The 21,533-nt window shown below is 55.1% G+C and overlaps 5 protein-coding genes across 5 annotated transcripts; 4 read left to right on the top strand and 1 right to left on the bottom strand.

Annotated features, from left to right (window-relative positions):
* Positions 1-8,538: 8,538 nt before the first annotated feature.
* On the top strand, positions 8,539-9,448 carry B0I36DRAFT_336471 (uncharacterized protein). The gene has a single exon (XM_046155598.1). It carries the CDS (start codon positions 8,557-8,559, stop codon positions 9,178-9,180), a length of 624 nt encoding a protein of 207 aa, XP_046005674.1. The 5' UTR covers positions 8,539-8,556; the 3' UTR covers positions 9,181-9,448.
* Positions 9,336-10,238, top strand: B0I36DRAFT_368668 (uncharacterized protein; the record flags this gene model as incomplete). The annotated part of the gene is made up of 2 exons (XM_046159655.1): positions 9,336-10,004; positions 10,062-10,238. 2 exons carry the CDS (start codon positions 9,336-9,338, stop codon positions 10,236-10,238), a joined length of 846 nt encoding a protein of 281 aa, XP_046005673.1.
* A 929-nt stretch (positions 10,239-11,167) lies between these two features.
* Positions 11,168-14,895, top strand: B0I36DRAFT_388811 (AAA domain-containing protein; the record flags this gene model as incomplete). Its single annotated transcript, XM_046161270.1, has 5 exons — positions 11,168-11,320; positions 11,638-12,280; positions 13,338-13,938; positions 14,135-14,474; positions 14,569-14,895. 5 exons carry the CDS (start codon positions 11,168-11,170, stop codon positions 14,668-14,670), a joined length of 1,839 nt encoding a protein of 612 aa, XP_046005672.1. The 3' UTR covers positions 14,671-14,895.
* A 2,805-nt stretch (positions 14,896-17,700) lies between these two features.
* Positions 17,701-20,093, top strand: B0I36DRAFT_368666 (uncharacterized protein; the record flags this gene model as incomplete). Its single annotated transcript, XM_046159654.1, has 2 exons — positions 17,701-17,845; positions 17,899-20,093. The coding sequence occupies 2 exons, from the start codon at positions 17,701-17,703 to the stop codon at positions 20,091-20,093; spliced, it is 2,340 nt and encodes a 779-aa protein (XP_046005671.1).
* A 171-nt stretch (positions 20,094-20,264) lies between these two features.
* B0I36DRAFT_354919 (uncharacterized protein) lies at positions 20,265-21,321 on the bottom strand (the record flags this gene model as incomplete). Its single annotated transcript, XM_046157368.1, has 2 exons — positions 20,265-20,446; positions 21,045-21,321. 2 exons carry the CDS (start codon positions 21,319-21,321, stop codon positions 20,265-20,267), a joined length of 459 nt encoding a protein of 152 aa, XP_046005670.1.
* Between the last annotated feature and the right edge of the window lie 212 nt (positions 21,322-21,533).

The following is a 21,533-nucleotide window of genomic DNA, read 5'->3' as shown; positions in this document are numbered from 1 at the left end:
CCGACGACCGCCTAGGGGTGGCCTCCCGCGGATTGGCGTCGGGCTCCCGTTTTTTCCTCGGTGGAGCTCCGCCCTCCTCGCTCTCCTTCCTTCCCACAGTTCGGGCCCGTGTAGGCCGCGGGCGCCGCGATCCCTCTGCCCGCGCGCTTCATCTATAGGCGTAGGCCCCGCGTGCCTCGTGTGCTGGCGCCTGCGCGGAGAAAAGAAGGCCCGGCGTGCCTCGTGTGATGGCGCCGCCGCGGCGAAAAGTGGGGCGGCTGCCGGCCGGGCGACGTGCGCTGGCCGGCGCACCGGACCCACGTGGTGCGCTCGCCGGCAGGCCGCCCCTCCTCCTCGACACATATATAAAGCCCTCTCCCACCTCCCACCCCCCAAGTTTTCCCTCTTTCCTCCTCCTCAAGTCGCTCTCGCAGCTGCCCCGCGTTGGCAGTTTTCTTGTGTCTTTCTCTTCCCCGGTTTCCGCGCCGTTTCCGCCTCGCACCCCCGCCACCATGTCTGCCGCCGTCGACCTCGCTCCGGGCAGCACCGCCACCGGCTCCGGTGGTGAACCGCCTCCACTCCGTCGGGCACTCGTGGCGCCGCCAACACCCACCAACTTGCGCGCATTGCGCAGTTTCTCAACAACCGTTTCGACCACATCGACCGCCGCTTTGACCAGCAGGAAGAATTCAACAAGCAGGTCGCCAGCAACCTCAGCGACACCGCTCAGCTCACTGCCCACTTGATGCAGTCTCTCGGCATGGTTCCGCAGCGTGGTCTGCCTGCGCCCGCCCCCTTTGGTGGTCGTGCTCAGATTGAGTACGATCCTCCCTCCAGCAGCACCCCGTCGACTCCGTCTCGCACCCCCCGCGCCACCCAACAGCGCCCTCGCACCAACCGCTCCGGAGGACGTTCGGGTCGCCGTGAGCGTCAGGCGGAACTCCAGCCCACCCTCCCTCCTGTCGTTGCGGAGCCTCGACCCACCAACCCTTTTGTCGTTGAGCAGGCCGCCCCTGCCCAGGGCGATGTCGACTCGGATTTCGGTGGCGGTAACGACGAGTCCGAGGTGTCCGAGGCTAAGTAAGCAGTCGGAATGCTTGGAGTACCTTGACGTGTACTAGATGAAGATTGAGAATTCGCGAGTTAGGTATGGAATGGGGGAGGATTGGGAGTTGGCTGAATTGGGAGACGTTCATGTACCGTAGCCGCCGTAGCCGCCCCCCGCCCGTCGAGGGCCCGAATACCAACCGCGTCAGCAACACCTGTGCCCCCGTTCCGTTTCCGTAATGAGCTTGGTCCGTCGTTGTGTCGGATGTCCCCCCATTCTTTCTCAAATTCATCTAGGGCCTGCGTGTCCTCCACCGCCGAGATCGGTTCCCACGTCGGCTGGTCCCACCCCGTCCACTTGACGAGGGCCAGCCGGGGCCGGCCTCGGCCCCTTCCGGTTTTAGCAGCCAAGATGCTGTCCACTCCATACTCTTCCAGTCCGGGGCCTTCCGGATCCGAGCCTACCTCGACTGGTCCCGGGTTGGAGACCCCCCGGTCGTGGCTCGGGAGGGGATCGTCGGCAGCTCGTTCGACAAGGTCAACGTGAAAGGTTTTATGGACATCCCCCGGGACATCAAGTTGTACTGTGAGCGGGGTCGGGACGCCGGTGACCTGGTAGCGACCTCTAACCCAGTCAAGCTTTTTACTGGGGCGCTGTGTCTTTAGGTTTCGCAGGCTAAGCCAGACCCAGTCCCCAACTTGGAAGCGTTCCGCAGGGCGGCGGACGCGGTCTGTGGCGTCCTGTAGTTGCTGCTGAGCGAAGGCGATTGCGGCTTGGGCTAATTCAGTCCCATCCCGGAGTCTCTGCATAAACGCTGTAGCTCGCCCGGCGGGGCTGTTCGGGCTCGTGGGGCATGCCTTAACCGATTGTATAGGTTCAATATCGAAGCCGTGGAGGAGCCTGAAAGGGCTCACCTTTGTTACGGATGAGTCCCGGTTATTGAGGGCTAGCTGGCAGGCCGGTAGGTGTAGGGGCCAGTCTAGCTGCGAGAAGGCTACGACTGTTCTTAAGGTCGCCTGTACTTCTTGGTTCGCCCGCTCCGTCCCGCCGTCTGTCTGGGGGTGGTAGGCTGTTGATAGCAGTTGCTCTACCCCCGCGAGTTGACATAGTGTCCGCCAGAAGAAACCGACCCAGTCAGACCCCCTATCACTTATTATTTGGGAGGGGAACCCGTGGAAACGCCACCAGACTTGTTTAAACCGTTCCGCGCAGGCGTCTGCCCTCATTGAGGTCATCGCTTCAAGCTGTACGTACTTAGATAAACGGTCGGTAATTACCATTAGGTATCTAGGGTCTTCATTAGACCTGGCTGGTAGGTCCGTCATGAAGTCGATAGATATCTGTTTCCAGAATTGGTCGGGTGGGGGAAGGGGTTGCAGGAGTCCCTGTCTTCTTTGCCGCGAAGCTCGGGCTGCTTGGCAGGTACAGTTTCGGACTATCCGGGCCGCGGTCTGGGACATTCCGTCCCAGTGGAAGCTTCTTCGCAGGATATTGAAGGTCGAGTTCCGTCCTGGATGTCCTGATAGTGGCGAGTCGTGGGCTTGCTGGGCGAGGCGTGTAGTTAAGGGTTCTACGGTAGGGACCCAGATCCTCCCCCTGAACAAGAGAGCCCCGTGTGCGCTCAGTGTACAATCCGCAATCTGGGCGATAGTCTCTGCCTCTTTGGAGAATTTCCTTTTCCCCTGCTGGACGTCGGTGAGGCGGACCCTATAGGCCCCGTCCTTCGTTACTGCCTCGTCCCAGAGTAGCTGGATATCGTTCTCAGTGAAGAGGTCCCGTCCTCGGGGAAGATGCGGGGCGCCTGTAGGAGGGGGCTCCCCTGTGCCCTCTTCCTCCCCCAAAAGAGCAACGGAGATTGGTTGGAGTAGCTGTCCTAGCCGCGGCTCGCTATCGGCTGCGTCCTGATCTCGCCGTGATAAGGCATCGGGACGGAGCCCTTGTGCCCCCGGTCTATAACGGAGGTTGTAGTGGAACAAGGATAGAACCTCTCCCCATCTCGCCTGCCTCTCGCTTAGAAGCCGTGGCGTAATGAAGTACTCGAGGTTCTTATGATCTGTGAGAATCGTAAACGGGGAGGCTACGCTTCGCAATTCAGGGGCCCACGCTTTGAGGCAGGAAATCACAGCGAGCATCTCCTTATCGTGTATCGGATAGTTCCTCTCCGCGGGCGTTAGGGCCGCTGAGTGGTAGGCTACCGGGTGCAGAATGCCGTCGACATACTGGGAGAGACATCCGCCTAGCGCTCGCCCTGAGCTGTCAGCTTCGACAACGGTTTCACGATCAGGGTCCCACTGCGTGAGGACCGGGTACGAGATGAATATACTCTTCATATCTTGGAAAGCCTTCTCCTGGTCGGGCCCCCAGCGGAATGGGACATCCTTGCGCGTGAGCTGGGTGAGAGGTGTGACCATGTCGGAGTAGTGGCTTACGAAGTCCCGGTAGAAGTTAGCAAACCCTAGGAAGCTCCGTACCGCGCGGACATTACGGGGAGTTTCCCATTCGGAGATGGCCCTAATCTTCTCGGGGTCGGGTCGGACTTCCTTTCCAGCCTTGACGATGAAGCCGAGGTACTTTACTTCCTGCACCGCGAATTCGCATTTCGCACGATCCAGGAATAGTCCGGCGTCTAATAACCGTCCTAGAACCTTGCGGACCTGGTCCATATGTTCTTCGCGGCCCCCAGAAGTGTAGATCAGTATATCGTCTAGGTAGGCTGTAACCGAGTCCATCAAGTCGTTACCGATAGCCCGATTAATATACCTCTGGAAGGTAGCCGGTGCTCCGGCTAGGCCGAATGGTGTAACGAGCCACTCAAATAATCCGAACCTTGTACGGAAGGCTGTTAGGTACTCTTGGCCAGCCGCGACGCGGACTCGATGGAATGCAGCCCGGACATCCAGCTTTGTTAGCCATTTCGCGCCGGAGAGGTTCCGTAGCGTTTCCTTGATAAGGGGAAGCGGGTATCGGTCCTGGACTGTAATCTTATTGAGGGCGCGGTAATCTACGCAAAACCGCCACCCCCCCCCCCCGGGTTTCTTTACAAGAAGGACTGGGGCCGCGGTCGCAGAGGAACTTGCCCGGATCCAGCCCTTATCCTGTAAGTCGGTAATCTGTCGTCGGAGCTCTAAGAGGTGATCCCTTGGCATATTGTAGAGCGGCCCCACCGGTAACTCGTGATCCTTTCCCTCCTTATCCTTCTTAAGGCGGATATGATGGTCCATAGGGCCACGATGAGGGGGTAGCTGAATTGCGGTATCCTTATCGAACAGCTGCGTAAAGCCTCTAAGTTCCGGGGGAAGCGGTTTCTCCTCGGGCTCGACCGGGTTCCTCGCCCGGATCGCCGTATTAATATCGTGGATACTAACCGCCATTACAGTCCTTCCCTCCTGGCCCCCTTTCCGTAGGAGGCGTCTCATTACCGAGCCCGAAACTCTAGTTAGGCGCGAGCGCCCACCCCTCTGTTCGGAGGTCCTTACTTCGAGGTCCCAAGCCGCACCGATATTCAATGTTCTCCTCTGGGCGTCCATCCGTACTCCCCAGCGTTTAATCCACGGGAGGCCTAAGATTAGGTCTCGGGAGAGCCCCGGGATAACGTAGAGGGCGGCTGGGCATGTCCATCCATCCACGTCGAGGTACGTGCGGACGAACGTTTTGATTGCCGGGGCGCGGGGAAGGTTCCGTGCTACCTTCAACTCCCGCGGCGAGTGGAGCCTGATTCCTTTCAGACCGAGGCCTCGTGCCGCCTCCTCGCTAATTGCTCCGTAACAGTCACAACCGCTGTCGATTTGCACGTCGAAGGTTTTCAGGGAATGGACTAATATCGGCACTAAGAATGGTAGTTCGTTCATTTGCGCTTCTATCTTCCGAAATTCCTCCGCCCCTTGGGGACCCTGTACTTCGACTGATTGCGGGTGTGACCCTGGTCGCCTTGGCCGGAGACTTAGGCCAAGGTCTCCTCGTTTTTTGTGTCTTCGCGGTCCGACTCCGGGTCGGAGTATCCCTCATCCACGGTCAGTGTCCGTACTGCCGTCGAGGGGCGTATCGCGGGGGCGAGGTTGCAGTCCTGAGCGAAGTGTCCTTTGGCTCCGCAACGTAGGCAAGCCCCTTGCTTCCTTCTTTCGTCGAGGATCTCCTTCGAGACCCAGTTAGCCCTCCGTTTGGGCTGCCCGTTTCCGCTCCGTGGTTGGGAGCGGCCCTGGCTTTTCTTACTGGTGCCGTGTTGAGTTAACGCGTTAACTCCTGTCATCCGAGTATCACCCTCGTTGTCTACGAAGCGAGTCCGCCTCGGGGTCGGCGCATGGCTTGGGTGATAGCGAAACCGTTCTTCCATTCGATACGTTTCGATATCCGTCGCGATCGATCGGTATTGGTTGACCGCCAATTCGTAGTTATCCCTGGAGACCCCGGCTCCTACGCTCTTTTCGCGGATCTCCGAGGAGAGGGCTCTTCGGAGACGGGATAGGCGTATTCCGGCCGACCATTCGTGCCCCCCCGCTAGGGCCATTTTTTGCTCGAAGCGCACGAAGAATGTTGCGAAGGACTCGTTCTTTCCTTGCCGAAGATTGTCGAGTTCCGCTTCAGCAACCTGCTGTCGGTGGGGGTTCCCGAAGACGGTCTCGAGATACGATAGGAATACGTCCGTGTTATAGCCTGTCCCCTCCCCTGCTGCTTCGTAGTAGGCCGCGACTTGCGCCTGGACCTTAGGGGAGAGATTCTGCCATAGGTACACCCATTGGTCCTCTGCGGACCCGATGAAGTGCTGGTCGGCTGTAAGCTTATGTCGGATAGTAATCTTCCAGGCCGCGAAGGTTTGCTTGTCGCCATTATAAGGCTCTCCTTTCGGGAGCGGTTTCCGTAGGGTGAGCGGCGGTGTCGGATTAGGGTATGGGCGAGTCGAGTTGGCGGGATATTCGCGTGCCGGGCTTATCGAGGGCGGGGAACGCCCTGCACCGTCCGTATTTGCGTCGCCGGGTGCGCTTGAAGGGAGCGGTGTCTGCGCTGCCCGCAGTTGTTCGATTTCGACGCGCATTCGGCTGAGTCGGTCTTCGAACGTATCGATGCCTGATTGGTGATTGGATGGGGAGCCGCTAGGGAGGGTTGCTTCGTACGTGGCGCGGAGGTCGCGCATCTCGATCTGCATAGCGTCGAGCCGTGCTCTTAGCTCATCGACCTCGGCCATATCCGAGGACGAGGAAGTTCGTAGTATGTTAAGTACTGGCCCTAGGTCTGAACAGATACTAGGCGTATTAGATTTACTACGAACTTGGGAAATAAAAGGAGGTAGTTCGCACTCTCCGTGAGCGCGTTACGGTTTTGTTAACCCCCCCTGTCTCCCCTTTTTTGACCCACCTAGGCTCGGGCCAGAGCCCGAGCCCGTAACAGCCCGATCCTGCGACCTGTTGGTCGGGTCGTCACATCTACGTCTTCCTTAAATATATTTTTTCTAGAATAAAGATAGAAGGTCCTAGCTTAAGACTTATAGGCATTTAAGGCCCCACTTTTCTGTTTTCGCGATCTAGGTATAATAAAGTTAAAAGAATTAACGTAATCCACAAGTGGATGAATCACACAAGTGGATGAATCAGTCTCCTACCATTTTCGTACAGGCCTTCTTCTTTCCTCCTTTTCTCCACCGATAATAATGGGACGACAATCAAATGAAAGGGACCTAGTCCTAGCGCTTAATGCGCTCCATTCCGACCCAAAATTAAGCGTACGAAAGGCTGCACAGATCTACAATGTATCCTTCTCGACCCTCCAACGACGACGACACGGCCGACCTCCGCAACAAGATGTCCGACCACCCTGCCAGAAATTGACCCCGTACGAAGAGGAGAGCATTATACAATACGTAATCGACCTAGATTCGCGATCGTTTCCGCCGCGCTTAAGTGGTGTTCGAGAAATGGCGGATCGACTCCTCCGCGAACGCGACGCGCCACGCGTCGGAACGAACTGGGCTGCAAACTTCGTACGACGACGATCTGAGCTCCGTACGCGTTTTAATCGAAGAATCGACTACCAGAGAGTCCTCTGCGAGGATCCGGACGCGTATCGCGCGTGGTTTGAGCTCGTACGAAACATAATCGCGAAATACGGGATCCATAATGACGATATCTACAACTTCGACGAAACCGGGTTTGCGATGGGTAAAATCTCTACCGAAACTGTCGTTACAACCTCCGATCGACGTGGAAGGCCTAGAGCCGTACAACAAGGCAATCAGGAATGGGTTACAGCTATCCAGTGCATTGGGTCGTCCGGCAATCCGATCCCGCCGTATATCATCTTCGCAGGCAAGGTCCACCTCGACTCCTGAACGTCCGACAGCCCTCTACCGCCTAACTGGGTAATTACGCTTACTGAAAACGGCTGGACGACGAATGAGAAAGGTCTCGAATGGGTAAAACACTTCGATTTTCATACAAAGAGCCGTACGAAGGGCGCTTACCGGCTCCTTATCCTCGACGGCCACGAGAGCCACCACTCGGTCGATTTCGAGCTATACTGCAAGGACCAGAATATAATCACGCTCTGTATGCCTGCTCATTCGTCGCATAAGCTCCAGCCTCTCGATGTCGGGTGCTTTGGACCTCTTAAAAGGGCGCACGGAAAAGAAATTGAGGGTCTCATGCGGGCGCATATTACCCACATCGCGAAGGAAGACTTCCTCCTAGCCTTTTAAAAGGCGTACGACGCTGCAATTACCAAGTCAAATATACAGGTAGGCTTTAGAGCGACTGGCCTAGTACCGTACGACCCGGAATATGTTATTTCGCAGCTAGATGTAAAGCCTCATACGCCAACTCCGCCAAGTTCATCTGCAGGCCTTCCGCCGCCTTGGGTCTCGAAGACGCCGAACAACCCGATTGAGGCGGAATCACAGACCGAATACATCAAGAATCGCATCGTACGACATCAGGGCAGCTCTCCAACATCAATAATTGCAAGCCTACGGCAGCTAAATAAAGGAATCGCGATGATGGTGCACGAGCAGACCCTTGTACGCCACGAACTCGCCGAACTTCGAGATGCAAATGACCGCCTTAGCCGCCGTCGCCGTACGAAGAGAAAGCAATTACAGAAAGGAGGGTCCCTTACGATTGATCAGGCAAAGGATTTAAAGTCCCAGATTGACGCGACGGAGCAGTTAAGGGCAGAAACGAGTCAGCATAGTGGCCGTACGAGGAGGACAGAGACGCGCGCGCGACGCTGTGGCGTCTGCGGGGAGCCCGGCCATAATGCGCGTACGTGTCAGAAAGTTGAGTCCACCTCTGAAGAAGAGGATTCTGAATAGTTTGAATTAATTTGAGGCGTTGTGGTTGATTTCTCTTATATATTGTCGCGTAGGTAGGACGGAAGTGTCCCACTCCCTTGTTTGTCCCACTCCCTTGTGGAGGACGTTATATGCATGATAAGTGATGTGGGGGAGGCCGACCATATCACGTGGTGACCCCTCAAATATGCTCCCGGCATGCGGCAATTACCCATCTTGGCAGAGCTGTCCAGAAGATACATCAAACGCCCTGATGACTCTTCGTGATGAAAAATCACGTCGCAAAGTCATCCGCGATCACTATCCACAATCTCTATTCAAAGCACCCATCAAGATGCCAAAGCTTGGCTCATTGGAGTTCACGCTGAAGGACTCGCTCAGCCTCGATGACCGCGAATGGATCTTCGAGCTGGAAGGGCTGCCCAGTGAGCAGATGCTCAACGAAGAAAAGCTGGTCAAGTCCATCGCTCTGGTCACGAGAGAGACCAACCAAAGAATGGTACTCCGTTTTGTCACACAAGAAGCTACTCGCGCCACGGGTGTTCACCCATTGGACAAGTTCATCATGTTATCCGTGGCCGACTTTCGTCCTCCTCCGGGACTGAAGAGCGAACTCACTGGCACTCGTCCGTCAACATTCTGGGAGCACACCGATTATGTGGTTCGCTTGCTACGGGCTGGTGTCACGCTGCAAGGAGAATCATACCATTTCTATGGGCACAGCAATAGTCAGCTGAAATCCAGGACCTGCTTCATGTTCGAAGCGTCCAAAGACGACATCAGTAAGATGGTCGAATCGCTCGGGGACTTTACCAAGATGAAGACGGTCGCCAAGAAGGCCAAACGAATCGGCCTCCTGTTCTCCGCTGCAGGATGAAGTCGGTGAATCTGGATGGCGTAGCTCTTGACACTCTGGAGCTCTTACTCTCTCGCGATGACCTAGCCACCACCGAGTTTGAGCTTCTTGAAATGACTGCGCGCTGGTGTCGCAGAAATGGATCATATCTGGCTGACTTCTTACCTTACTTCGACATGAACTCTCTGTCGACTGAGCAGAAGCACTGGATCCTCTCTGCAGTGCTACAACTTCAGTGGCTGCCTAGCATCGTTCTCAATGGTCTATGCTCATCCAATATATTATCGCAAGGCGACTTGACGTTCCAGAAGCTCAACTATCACCAGCTCGGGCGGAAGAATGTGTATGACTCGTCGCAGGAGCGACTTGCCACATTTCTCGACACAGCCGCGAAGACGCTGGAGCAGTTTCACAAGAAACTGGTCGTGCTTCAGGTTGACGAAAGGCTCTCTCTTGCGATCTACATACCGCAAAAGATAGTCAAGTCCCAGGATTATCTGGTACATGACACAGTCCGTGTCTTTGCCTTTCCTCACGTCAAAGACTCACCAGCCTCAGGTGGACAACGACCTACAAAGAAGAATTATCGACTGTACTGCGATGACAACTTGTTCCAGCTCTTCGAGAATCAACGCAGCAATACCTGGATATTCATCAGGCGGGGTGCTTCGGATGATGCCGCCTATCGCAACACGACAAACCAAGGAGATCGGAGACGTCAACGACAGAGCACCATCGAGAGTGGAAAAAACTTCGACGACCGAGTGAGCGTTGCGCTCAACAAGTGCAGCCAAGAGTTGCAGCGATATATCGGACGCGTGAATAGCAACGGGCTGTTGGCTGCGGTATGCACTTTTTACATTTTCAGACCCTTCCAGACAATGGCTGACCGTCAATTTCAGGAAATCTTTGTCATAAGCAACCGAGATGTAGAATCCTTGAGATGTCTCGATCTGTGGCTGAACTACATTGAGACCGAGCAAGTTCTTCCCTTATTTGACGAAGAGCCAAGAATATACTCGGTCGACAACGTGGCGGGGGCGAACTACGAGGGAGTGTCTGAACAAACCCGAAGGTAGCCCTTGGGGAGATTGACGTTGTTGACGATGTCAAGACCCGCGCGGAGCTAGTAGACATCCTCAAGTGGTTGCACCAGCACAACAGCATCAATGCCATCACGAACATCTACGATCATGTACTCGGAAGGATCGTTACTGATTTCCCAGACGTTGAGTGCTTGAGCCGACAAGTTGAAGCATTGCTCGATCACATGTCCATCAATCCAGCCATGGCAACTCGCTTCACCAGGTTGGACACTTGGGAATCACCCAGCGTACCGGAGTCGATATCGCTCACGCTTCAAGCCTGAGGACAACAGATACTGAAGGCGCTGATACTTTGCGTCTCTGATGCAGGATATCTGGCCATTCCGCTCTTCGAGACTACCCTTGCACGCCTCCACTCCTTGTCGCTTTGTGGAATGGCAGGCCTGGCCGAGTTGTGTGCGCTTTCAATCCATTCCACTGACCTTGCAATGGATTTCCTGCTCCAATGTCTAGAGCGCGAAAGTTCGCGGCTGTTCTCAGGCGAGGCAAGACCAGCACTCGTGAAGCACTTTGTCAGCAATGTCGTAGCTATCGCCATGGATCATATCTCTGAGCTTCAAGAACAACAAACCACAAGACCGGACCTTCTTACGCTCAAGGATCTGGGAGAAGAACGTGATGGGTTTCCCTTAGTCGCATGCACTTTTCGCATCGATGCAGCGCATGCACCCGAGACATGGGCACACGTACGTTTGATAGCGTCCTCATTACCGACCAATGCGCCTTTGGCGAGGAAAGCGTCAATCGACGCACTCGTGGTGCAGAATCAACAAGGGGCTGCCAAGTTCCAGTGTTTCCATTCCCTGCCGGCCTTTTTAGCGCACTGCTCATGGACTCTGACATATTGCGGACCTTTTGTCACCTCGCAAACGATGTTCACCGCGATGAGGCTTTTTGCCAGCATGGACGAGGACGTGTGCGGCATAGCAACGCACCTTTTGGGGCTGAGCACGAATGCGAGCCCATCAGAGGACAACGATGCAATGGAGTTGGACGCAGAAGCAGCCATGGACCATGAGACCCAGCTCGCGCTCAACGACAGCCAGAGAAACGCGGTGCTTACCTCCCTAACACACCCGGTCGTGCTAATATAGGGCCCCCAGGTACAGGCAAGACACAGACGATCGTCACGATTCTGCTTGGCTTGTTGAGGAGATTTCCGAAAGAGCGCATCCTCGTCACAGCACCTACTCACAACGCTGTGGATAATGTAATGAGTCGCTATCTCCGCGGCCAAGGACGAGACGGACCAGTTGCCGTCCGAGTCTCGACCGAAGTGAGTACTATCGTGTTTGATGCTATTCTCCCCTCCCGTCTTTCACAAAGTTGAAGGCTTGTTGCGCCGTGACTGACACCAGCCTTGCGAGCCTAGGTGCGCAAAGTGGCTGAAGAGCTGAGGCCATACACACTAGACGGCATGGTGGGCACAGAGATATACGACTCACACGTGGCCATGCGCGAAGCCAAGAGACGAATGAAAGCCTGCCGTGTTGCCTTTTCGACCTGCATCGGCGCAGGTATCGGCTTGCTGCGATCTGAGGATTTCGGCATCGTCATCGTCGATGAAGCGTCCCAACAGACGGAGCCGGCTTCTCTGGTACCACTGACCAAGGGCTGCAAGCGAGCTGTTCTAGTAGGCGACCATGTGCAGCTTCGCCCGACGGTGCAACCAGTCACGCTGCCCTTGGGGTACGACGTGTCTCTGTTCGAACGTCTTTACACCTTGTGCACCAACTCGCAGACAAGCGGCAATCGCTTGGCAGGTGTGCAGACGTCGATGCTCAATACACAGTACCGTATGCACAAGTCAATCTGCGAGTTCAGCTCGGAAGAGTTCTACCAAGGGGAGCTCAGAACAGGCATGGCAGCTGATCAGAGGGTTCTGGCCGTGTCTGCTTTCCCTTGGCCCCGAAGCTCTGTTTCCGGACAGTTTGTGCGGACAGTCTTCATCGAATGTGATGGTCACGAAGACATTGGCCAGAAGTCCAAACGCAACCAGGCCCAGGCAGAACTGTGTCGGCGTGTGTCACTTACTCACAGACGGCTCGTCATCTAATCCATCTCGCAAGGACAACCAGCAATCCATTGTCATATTGACGCCCTACACGGCGCAAAAGGCTCTGCTTACCACCAAAGCGATATCAGTGTTGTCAGGGGATATCGAAGTGTCCAGTATTGACGGTTATCAGGGTCGGGAGGCGGACATCGTCGTTTTCGTCACGGTGCGGTGCAACGAGCAAGGAGAGATTGGGTTCCTCAACGATATGAGAAGGCTGAATGTTGCACTGACAAGGGCGAGGCGCGGAATCATCATCTTGGGTTCTAGCAAGACACTTACGGCTCCAGCCATCGTTCTCGCGGATGATGCGAAAGCGCAGCCAACGGCCTCTTCTACCACATGGAAGAGACTATTGGAACGTTTTACAGAGGTGGTAATCTGAATTTGTGGATTGAGGGAAATCATTTCGTGTGTCTTGGCTGTTATGAGGACGTTTAGACTCCTGACTTGTCTCGTTCAAAAGAGCTAGATGTGCAGTCATTCTGCTGCGTCTTATCTGGTAGTTGGGAGACGGTAATTGATAAAGCTGTAGAGATTTCCTTGCTTAACACGGGCGACAGGTCGACTCCCCGGACCAATCACCAGCACCTTACTTCTGGTTTACCTCGCAGCTTGTCCGATAGAACAACAAACTTGCCGGCTGCGACTGCCTTGTTCGTTCTCCGACACTACTGACTTCTCGGCATTTTGAGGATATACCGAGCCAGCCCAAACAAGGCTCAAAGTTGACATACTCGGGCAGACGAAGAGAGCGATGAAGAACCTAGAAGTCAGCACGGATGTGCCACAGGAATGGTGTTTTCGCCAGGAAGAGGCGTTGGGTGTGGGCAGTGAAGAGTGGTAAACATGTTGGTCCAGGGTGTGTCCCTGCTCGGACTTGGGTTGTGTCTCCACCAAGACTCAGCCGAGACACTCGCTTTGTGGGCTTTCACGACGCATTGGATTGACGAGACAAGTACGGCAACGTGCAGTGGAAGCCTCTCGAGGGCAGGAGAACTTACGCCAACGTGCAGCTAGCCAACAGCAACGCGCAGATGACGAGCAGCGACGCGCAGACAACGAGCGGCGACGTGCAGACAGCGAGGGGCAACGCGCAGAGGATGTCACAGCCCAATGCCGCCAGACAACATTAGCTGAACACATCACCAACTGCCACGATTATCTCGACCTCAATATAACCGTCAAGCCCAACAACTCCCTCCCTTCGAAAGGAACCATCACAAACCCTCAGGATAAATTGGTGTCTTCGACACTCAAGCCATGGACCGACTTTCTCGAGCAACAAAAATCAATTCATGGAAGACTGTACTCGACCTTTCCTGCAGACAAGCAGGCCTTCGAAAGTGTTACCTTCCTCGAGGAGCTCGGTGAACGGCTCAGAAGGAAGAAGATAGCGAACGAGCGCGATCTTGAATCAGTTCAGCACAACATCGTCCAGACCCCCGTCACCAACATTGTCGAGATCCTCAAAGACCACGATGCGACAAAGCGAGCATTCGCTCTGGGCCGAGGCCTCACTTTCGACAATCATCCAAACGCGCTTAGTGAAATGGCGCTGACGAACCAACACAACGACGTGCGATATCCGATTCGAACCAGCTTCGCGCCGACCGGGTGTGCGTCTACAGGCACGATGGCATGGACAGGAGCCGGCGAAACCTGGCTTTCGTGGTTGATTGCAAGCCGCCGCATAAGTTGGCGTTGCCTCACCTTCGTATTAGTCTGCGGGAAATGAATATACAGAAGGAGGTCGTGAACGTATCAACGATACCAAGCGACAAAGACGAGCTATTCTCATACCATGCCGAAGGGTTGTCGCTGCCGCTGTTTCCCAGATATATCACTGCATGATCATTGGCGGTCTTGCGTACAGCTATGGTACAACTGGCGAGGCAATCATCTTCTTGAAAATCGACTGGAAGACTCCGGAGCAATTGCTGTTCCAACTTGCGGAGCCACGAGTGGAGGTGCTGGCGCATCCCGACAATGCCCTATGTCGCACAGCTGTCAGTAAGGTACTTGCCTTCACCCTGCTGGCAATCGAGGAACAACATTCCAACCTCGGGCAGGATGAGCGCTCCCGGGTCATGGAGCACATTGGACGGTGGTTTGCGGACCATGATGCCATGCTAAAGCTTGGTCCAGAGAGTGTACGAAAGCAGACCTCACCGCCATCAGCATATATTTCTCGAGACTATCGCCGTGTCGATCGATCGCCATACGCTTTCCGCTGCCGTCTCGCAGTCTCAACATGCCGGCCAGCGCCAGGCGAAGGTATTGACGACGAGCCTTCTGATCAATCAGACGGTGGAAGCGATGGCACTGTACAGAGAAGTCCCAGCTTAAGACATCCACGCCGTTGTCTACAGCCACGGCAACAACGACCCGACGCGAGCACTGTGTCATCACCCGTACCCTATTGTCTGGAAAAAGTCAAAGAGTGTGGGAAGCGAACACCAATTGGGACCTCCGCCGTAGAATCCGAGAGGAGGGAGATTCGTTCAATTCGTGACAAGTGCGGGAAGGTTTGTTGGCATGACCCGATTTTGTATGCAGACTCCAAACCAGGCCACAAATGACGTTGAAGCACAAAACGGCTGTCTGAGATGTTCCACCCCTGCGTCACATTTGTCCACTGTACCGGATGCTGCCAAGACTGGATGGGCCGTGCACATAGAATCTTCTGCTTGAATCAGACTGTAACACACCTGCTACCGCAGTACATAGTGTTCGTCAAGCCATGCACTGTGCACGACCCAAAATTGGCTCCACTTTCAAAGTCTGGATCTTGAGGGATGGAACTGTGAACCTGAACCCCACTGTAGGATCTCCCGTCCAGTCCATATCAGCGAAGACGAAGAAGGCGACTTTAGTCATGTCTCGCCCCACAATGATCGGATTTGGTTTATAATCGTGTATCGGGCTAGTTATATGATCGAACCAGTTGTCGTCGCGGAAGAGTGCAGTCCATGTCTCATTGTGCTCAATTTGCTGCCATTCCAGCTCAATACAGTGATCCTGTAGCGCAGTCTTAACGGCATTAGGGCCCATCCTCTCTGCAATATGGCTCAGCTGGTCAATACGTAAATCTGTGACGGAGTCGAGTTTTCGACCTTGTAGTAAACGTCCTGCCTCAAAGCAGGTCATATCCAACAAACCCGCTAGGTCATAACGGTCCGCCGCCTCAATCAGTTCAAAAAGGAGCTTTGGCTCTAAAGTCTTTAGGAAGTTTAACTCCCAGCTGACTTTCTTCCTAAAGAGATCGTCACTTTCTGTCCACCACTCTCGAACTGACTTCTGTTTTTTTTCATTCGCATCCCCTCCGCATGTATCTATTTCCGCCTTGCGCTGTTGATAGTCGAACTGGTAATCGCTCCATTCATGGATCTTCCGCAAAGCATCGTCGGTCACATCTAAAGGAATCCCATCTGCCTTAAGCTCGTCAGGTATATCAAACATCATTGTCCCCCGAAGGCTTTCCTGGCTGGATGTAAGTGATAGTCCTTCTTTGCCGCTAATAATAACTTCAAGCATTATTGTTCAACTGCTAGGTTCAAGGAGCCTCGTTGTTTTGAAGTATGTACCAAGGGTTTCGAGGCTTTTTATGTCCCCTTATGCTAATGTAGTTATTTGCAGTTGGGTCCAATTATGGCCTGGAACAAACAAACATCCTAAAACGGCTGTCAAGGTCTATTGCTCAGCTGGATGACGAGACACTTGTTATGGTCTAGCCTCTGGGGTCAAATGCTCTCCCTAGGTTGTCGTGTCTCTCGGAAGCGATATCACTCCCATGCATCTGATTTGTTAGATCAATGAGTAAGGAATGATATAGTCAACTTCAGATCGGTGTCCGCTCGGGATTCCGGGGATCTAGGGAAGTCGATTACGCACGGACCTTTTATCTTGGTGGCTTGGCGGAACATCATAAGACAGCGTCACTTTCAGAGGCCAAAGAGCAGAGAGGAAGATTGAATAGTTACTTGCACTTCCTCTAAATCGGGAACCGAACCGGGAAGCCTGTAGCCCCGGAAGCTCCGCAAACGAGGGCGCGTCAATCATGCCAGCGACCCACACTGAAACCACATGGGTTGCAGTGGCACTCGAGACATCGTCACGACCAACGCAAAGGAGCAAACGTCAAATGGACGAGAACCTAGCCTAGCTTTCTAAAAGGCTCTTCTTACGCGGGTATCTGTCCCAGATCTAGCACAGTCCGATAGTCTCCTCCACTTTTTGCTGCAGTCTGTCCGCCAGTTGTGCCGCTAAGTCAGCTGGACGAGGTAGTCAAGGGATAAAAGGCTGTCTCCAATCAGGATAAATAACATCGCGGGGGGACCATCCCACCGTGCGCAGAAATCATCGCATGACACGGCCCGCAAGCGTCTTTGGCTGGAATCATGGCTCGTAGGAGCGTCACTTGGCGAGCTGTACCGTTGTCTCGAACACGGCCGCAGGGCCTGGCGGCGCGGCGAGCTTACATCCTCACTGTCACCACCTATTCCCTTCAGCCATCGCTATCTTTCGATGCTGTCTCTCACATTCGATCCCGACGCTCTACAAAGGTGCCTCCTTGCGCGCTAGACTTAACAGTTGTAAGCTTAGGCGAATGACGCAACTACGTCAACAGATATCTGAGCACCACAAGTTTGAGCACTGATCCGGGGACAGTTCACATGCAAGCATGCCCTTTGCCTTATTACGGAATATTCTTAATGACGTGGCAGTATGACCAACTCCTGGAGCCATTGACGCTTGCGAACCTGGACCTTCACGGGACCGTACTCCCACATTCATAAAGCTCCCTGAGCAGCAGTTTCCATCAACGTTATCCGAAATCTCGCAGTATCTGGGCGATTCTCTGCGGCGATATTGCTGCTGGACGTTGATGTTCTCCACCCGGACTTTGTCCGATCCGCCCGAGTTCCCAGGCGTTCCGGGGTTATTCCGTTCCGGCCCAGAGAATACTGCACCATCTCCACAACCCCCCTCCAGGTTTTGTCATTGGGATTCATTAGATGGCAGCGCGCCTCCCGGCGTCGCGTTCTCCGCCCACCCACGCAACCACGAACACCTATTATCTTCTCAACCACAACCCACTCCCTCGGTGACATCAAATACCAAACTTCCGCATGTGCAGTCATCACTCTCCGAGTTCTCGTTGCTCTTCTCGACGTCCCTAGTGGACCCGGTGAATGGTGCATGTTGGTTGGTTGGTCGGGTGGCCCACTTCTGTACCATGAAGCTGCTGACTAACGGTGCAGGGGCTGAGAATCGGGTGCGTCGGTGGCTGGGCGGCAAATTCCCCACCGCCCAAAATGTCGCGTCGCGACCTCCCTCGGCCTTCCCCGTCCTTCTCACCATCGCATTCCGTCGACCATGGCAGACCTAGCGCGGTCGCAGATCATCAAGGAGAACCCCATTGGCAAAGGCCTTGATGCCTTCCGCGCTTCATTCAGTCTGATCTGCGAGGGCGCGAGCGTCCCCTGCACTCCGGACTCGCTAGGCAGGCTCGACCGCGAAGGTAAGAACGACAGCACAGCTTCGTTCCATGTGGCCCTTCTGACCATTGTGCAGAGCTGCAGAATCTCACCCTTGATCTTCTTCTGGCGCTCCAAAGCCTTCGAATCTCTCGCCTACTTCGTTCCAGCGGTAGTGGCAAGAATCTCCTGAGCGATCTCTCAAGACTCAATTCCGCTGTCAACTCCGACGACTTCGACCTCAACAGCATCAAACCTCTTCTGAATGCGGCTCTTACCGACGACCCGGACGACGCAGTTATCTGGAATGAAGTCTACCACGCCGTCACCGAATCCACTCCGCCGCCCCGACCGACAGCATCATCCCTCCACCAAACCCCTTGGCTGCACAACACGAGCAGCTTCGCGAACTCCTCCGAAGGCCGCAAAGATGTGGACAGAGTCCTTAAGTTGGAGCTTGGTCCTCTCTACGTCGGGCTTCCTCGCTTCTGCGAGACATATTTCGGACGTGTGGCCGGTCTTGAGACAGCCGCCGAGGCCGTCTTCAAGGAATGCAAGGGAGGCAGCAATCCGCTCTTCCATGAAGGCTGGAGCGGATGGCCAAAAGACGCAAACCAGGACGACGTCTTGAGCTGGTTTGCGGGCTTGTGCGAGAAGCTGGCGGCCTTTGCAGAACACCACGGGTCAAACCCGGCATGTCGACGGAGACCATTGGCACAACCCAACAAGCCAATCCGCGGTTCCACAGGGGAACGCAAATTGGACGTCGGCTTCGTGAACGACACCAAGGCCGACAAGGATTCTCAATGCCACTGGTCGCGGGTCCTCGTCCCCGGCGAGCTGAAAAGCAATCCATTGGCCGACACAGCGTCCAAGGCATGGCTTGATCTTGGGAGGTACGCGAGAGAGGTTCTCGCTGCTCAAGACACTCGTCGGTTCGTTTTAGGCTTCACCATCTGCGGGTCTCTCATGAGGATATGGGAGTTTGACCGACTCGGGGGGATCGCATCCGAACAATTCGACATCAACAAAGATGGGCTGCAGTTTGTGTCCACGGTCCTCGGATTTCTCTGGATGAGCGAGGAGGAGCTTGGCTTCGATCCGACAATCATGACGGCAAATGACGAACGATTTATCGAGATCGAGCGGGATGGTTCAACAGAGCGACTCATCATTGAGGAGGTGATGCAACGCGCACGTTGCATAACTGGCCGGGCCACGACTTGCTGGAAAGCCCATCGCGAAGGACACCCACAGACACCGCTCGTCATCAAAGACTCATGGCAATACCCCGAACGCGATGAGGAGGGCGAATTGTTACGCGAGGCAACTGGCCAAGGCGTTGTCAACGTGGCCCGATACTACTACCACGAGACTGTTCAGGTACATGGCACGGATGACAACATTCGAAGCAACGTTCGCGGAGGACTGGATGTCACCACAGCTACGAACTACCGGCCGGAACGCTCGATGCTGCCGCCGAGTATAATCGCGTCTGGGGCTTCACGGAGAGGTCGCAGCAGCAGCCGCGCTGCTGGCAAAAAGCGATCATCCAGTCAAATTGGCGCCCCTCTGCCCCCCAGCAAGCGGTCCTGTTCGGCATCTCCAACGAAGGCTGGCGGCGATGCACTGCCGAATCGCGTACATCGGCGTGTCATTCTTCGTGACTATGGAAAGCCCATATACAAGGCGAGCTCCCGATCGGCTCTCCTTGTCGCGATGGAGGGCTGCATTGAAGGACATGAATCCTTGCGCAAGGCTGGTTTCCTCCACAGAGACATCTCAATCAACAATCTCATGATCAATGAGGACGACAACAATCCCTCCTGGCCTTCGTTCTTGATTGACCTGGACCTCGCCGTCAGAGAGCAACGAGAGGGCGCCTCTGGAGCAAAGGGCAAGACCGGCACGAGGGCGTTCATGGCAATCGGGGCGCTTCTGGGCGAGCAACATTCTTTCATGCACGACCTCGAGTCATTCTTCTGGGTGCTCTTCTGGATATGCATCCACTACAAAGGGCCCGATGAGGGCAGAGCCGTTCCGCGGTTTGAGAAGTGGAATTATGTCGATACGGATGAGCTAGCAGAGCTGAAAAAAGGGCAAGTATCCCATGAAGGGGACTTCATCAGAACCGCGGAAGAGAACTTCACGCATTATTACCAGCCTTTGGTGCCCTGGGTGAACAGGTTACGGAAAGTTGTGTTTCCAAATGGTGGGAGGTGGGAAAGAGAGGACACAGGATTGTATGCTCGGATGAGGGAGATCCTTCAGGAAGCCCAAGAGGGTTCCTAAGGCATTGGCGGACAAATAGATACTGCGAGTTATTGCTCGGAACGGTCAACTTGCGCAATGTCTGTGTGTGTGAGGTCCTCCACCGCCATCTTCCATTCGAGGAGGTCTGCAGCGATCGGCTCTTGGTGGTGGTGGGAGTCGTCAGGGTGGTTGGAGCCGTCGGAATGTGACCTACGATTTGCGCCCATAAATGCAGCCCCACGATCCGTCCCGCGAGCGGCCATCAATGGCGGTGGGTGCCGGAATAGTCGACATGGAGTCTGTTCTCCCTCGTCGCTGGTTGAACCGAGCGCAGACGCCAGCGAGGGTGGCGGTCTTGGCAGGCTCCTCGTCGTGGGGCTCGTCCGCCGAAGCTAACAATATCTTCGTGTGGCGAGGGAAATCCAATGGACGGTCTGACGATGACCGGCGGGGATGCCGCCAAGGCATGGATGGGGACTTACCACTCGTACAGGCGATTAACACGAGCATCGGACGCCCAGCCAAGCTGGATGGACTAAGGCGTTCATCGTGCCCGAAGGAATGAGGAGACGAAGGCAGAGGTGAAGCCAGAAGCGCCTGAAAGGGAGTGCACGAAAAGTTCACTACTGCCCGAGGCAGAAAGGCAGCAACAGGCTGCGCCTATTCTCATCTCGTCGCGCACCAACAGCATCCAGCGTTCTTCTGCCGACCTCTCCAAGGGAATTGGCATCCATTCATTTAGATTATCGGGGTGCACAGGGCATCACGGACACGCCGCCCTTCCACGCCTACGCAGCGACCCCTCCTTCGCCTGGCCTCCGTCGTGGCACAAGCGTTTCGCCTGTCTCGCCACTGTAGCCGCCTACTGCGGCCGGCCCGACCCGTCACCTTTCGGCCAACATCTCATCGCAGGTGGTCTCCATCTTTTTTCAGCCACCCCGTCGTGCAGCTTCAAGTGTGCCATCTCCGCAGCGACAGAAGACCCAATACCCTCCTCAGGAATCTCTGCAGCATGTTTGTATGGGGCTTCGACCTCGTCGATAAACCCTTGAATAGACCACTTTCCAGCCAGCATCTCATCGTATGTGATCTCCGTCTTTTTTAGCCGCTCGTCGTGCAGCTTCAAGTGCTCCATCTTGGCGGCGACAAAGGACCGAATATCCTCCTCAGGAATCCCTGCAGCAAGCAAGTCCCAGTCTGGAGTGTGGTCTTTCAGCTGCTCCCAGGGCAAGCTGCCAGGACCGTGGAAGAACCCCTGCAGGACCATGTGGTACCACATCGTCCCCTCGGTTTCGGATCGCTCGACCAACTTCGAGAGCTCCTTGCTCTGGTACTCCGGCGCGTGCTTCTCTTCTTCTTCTAGAACGCGCTTAAATAAGCCTAAGTGCCTGAGAAACCGAGCTCTCATGTTGGGGGTGAAGTCCCAGAGTTTTGGCCTTTCTTGGAGGAGCCACCAGGGTGCAGTGCCGAGTAGCTGAG

This window comes from Microdochium trichocladiopsis (assembly GCF_020744255.1).
Source record: "Microdochium trichocladiopsis strain MPI-CAGE-CH-0230 chromosome Unknown B0I36scaffold_12, whole genome shotgun sequence".
NCBI classification, from domain to species: Eukaryota; Fungi; Ascomycota; class Sordariomycetes; order Xylariales; family Microdochiaceae; genus Microdochium; species Microdochium trichocladiopsis.
Note: the sequence above shows the minus strand (reverse complement) of the source record. Positions and strands in the feature narration are given on the sequence as shown.

Excerpts from the sequence above, each read along its gene's own strand:
- B0I36DRAFT_336471 (XM_046155598.1), top strand. The coding sequence starts at position 8,557 with ATGACTCTTCGTGATGAAAAATCACGTCGCAAAGTCATCCGCGATCAC.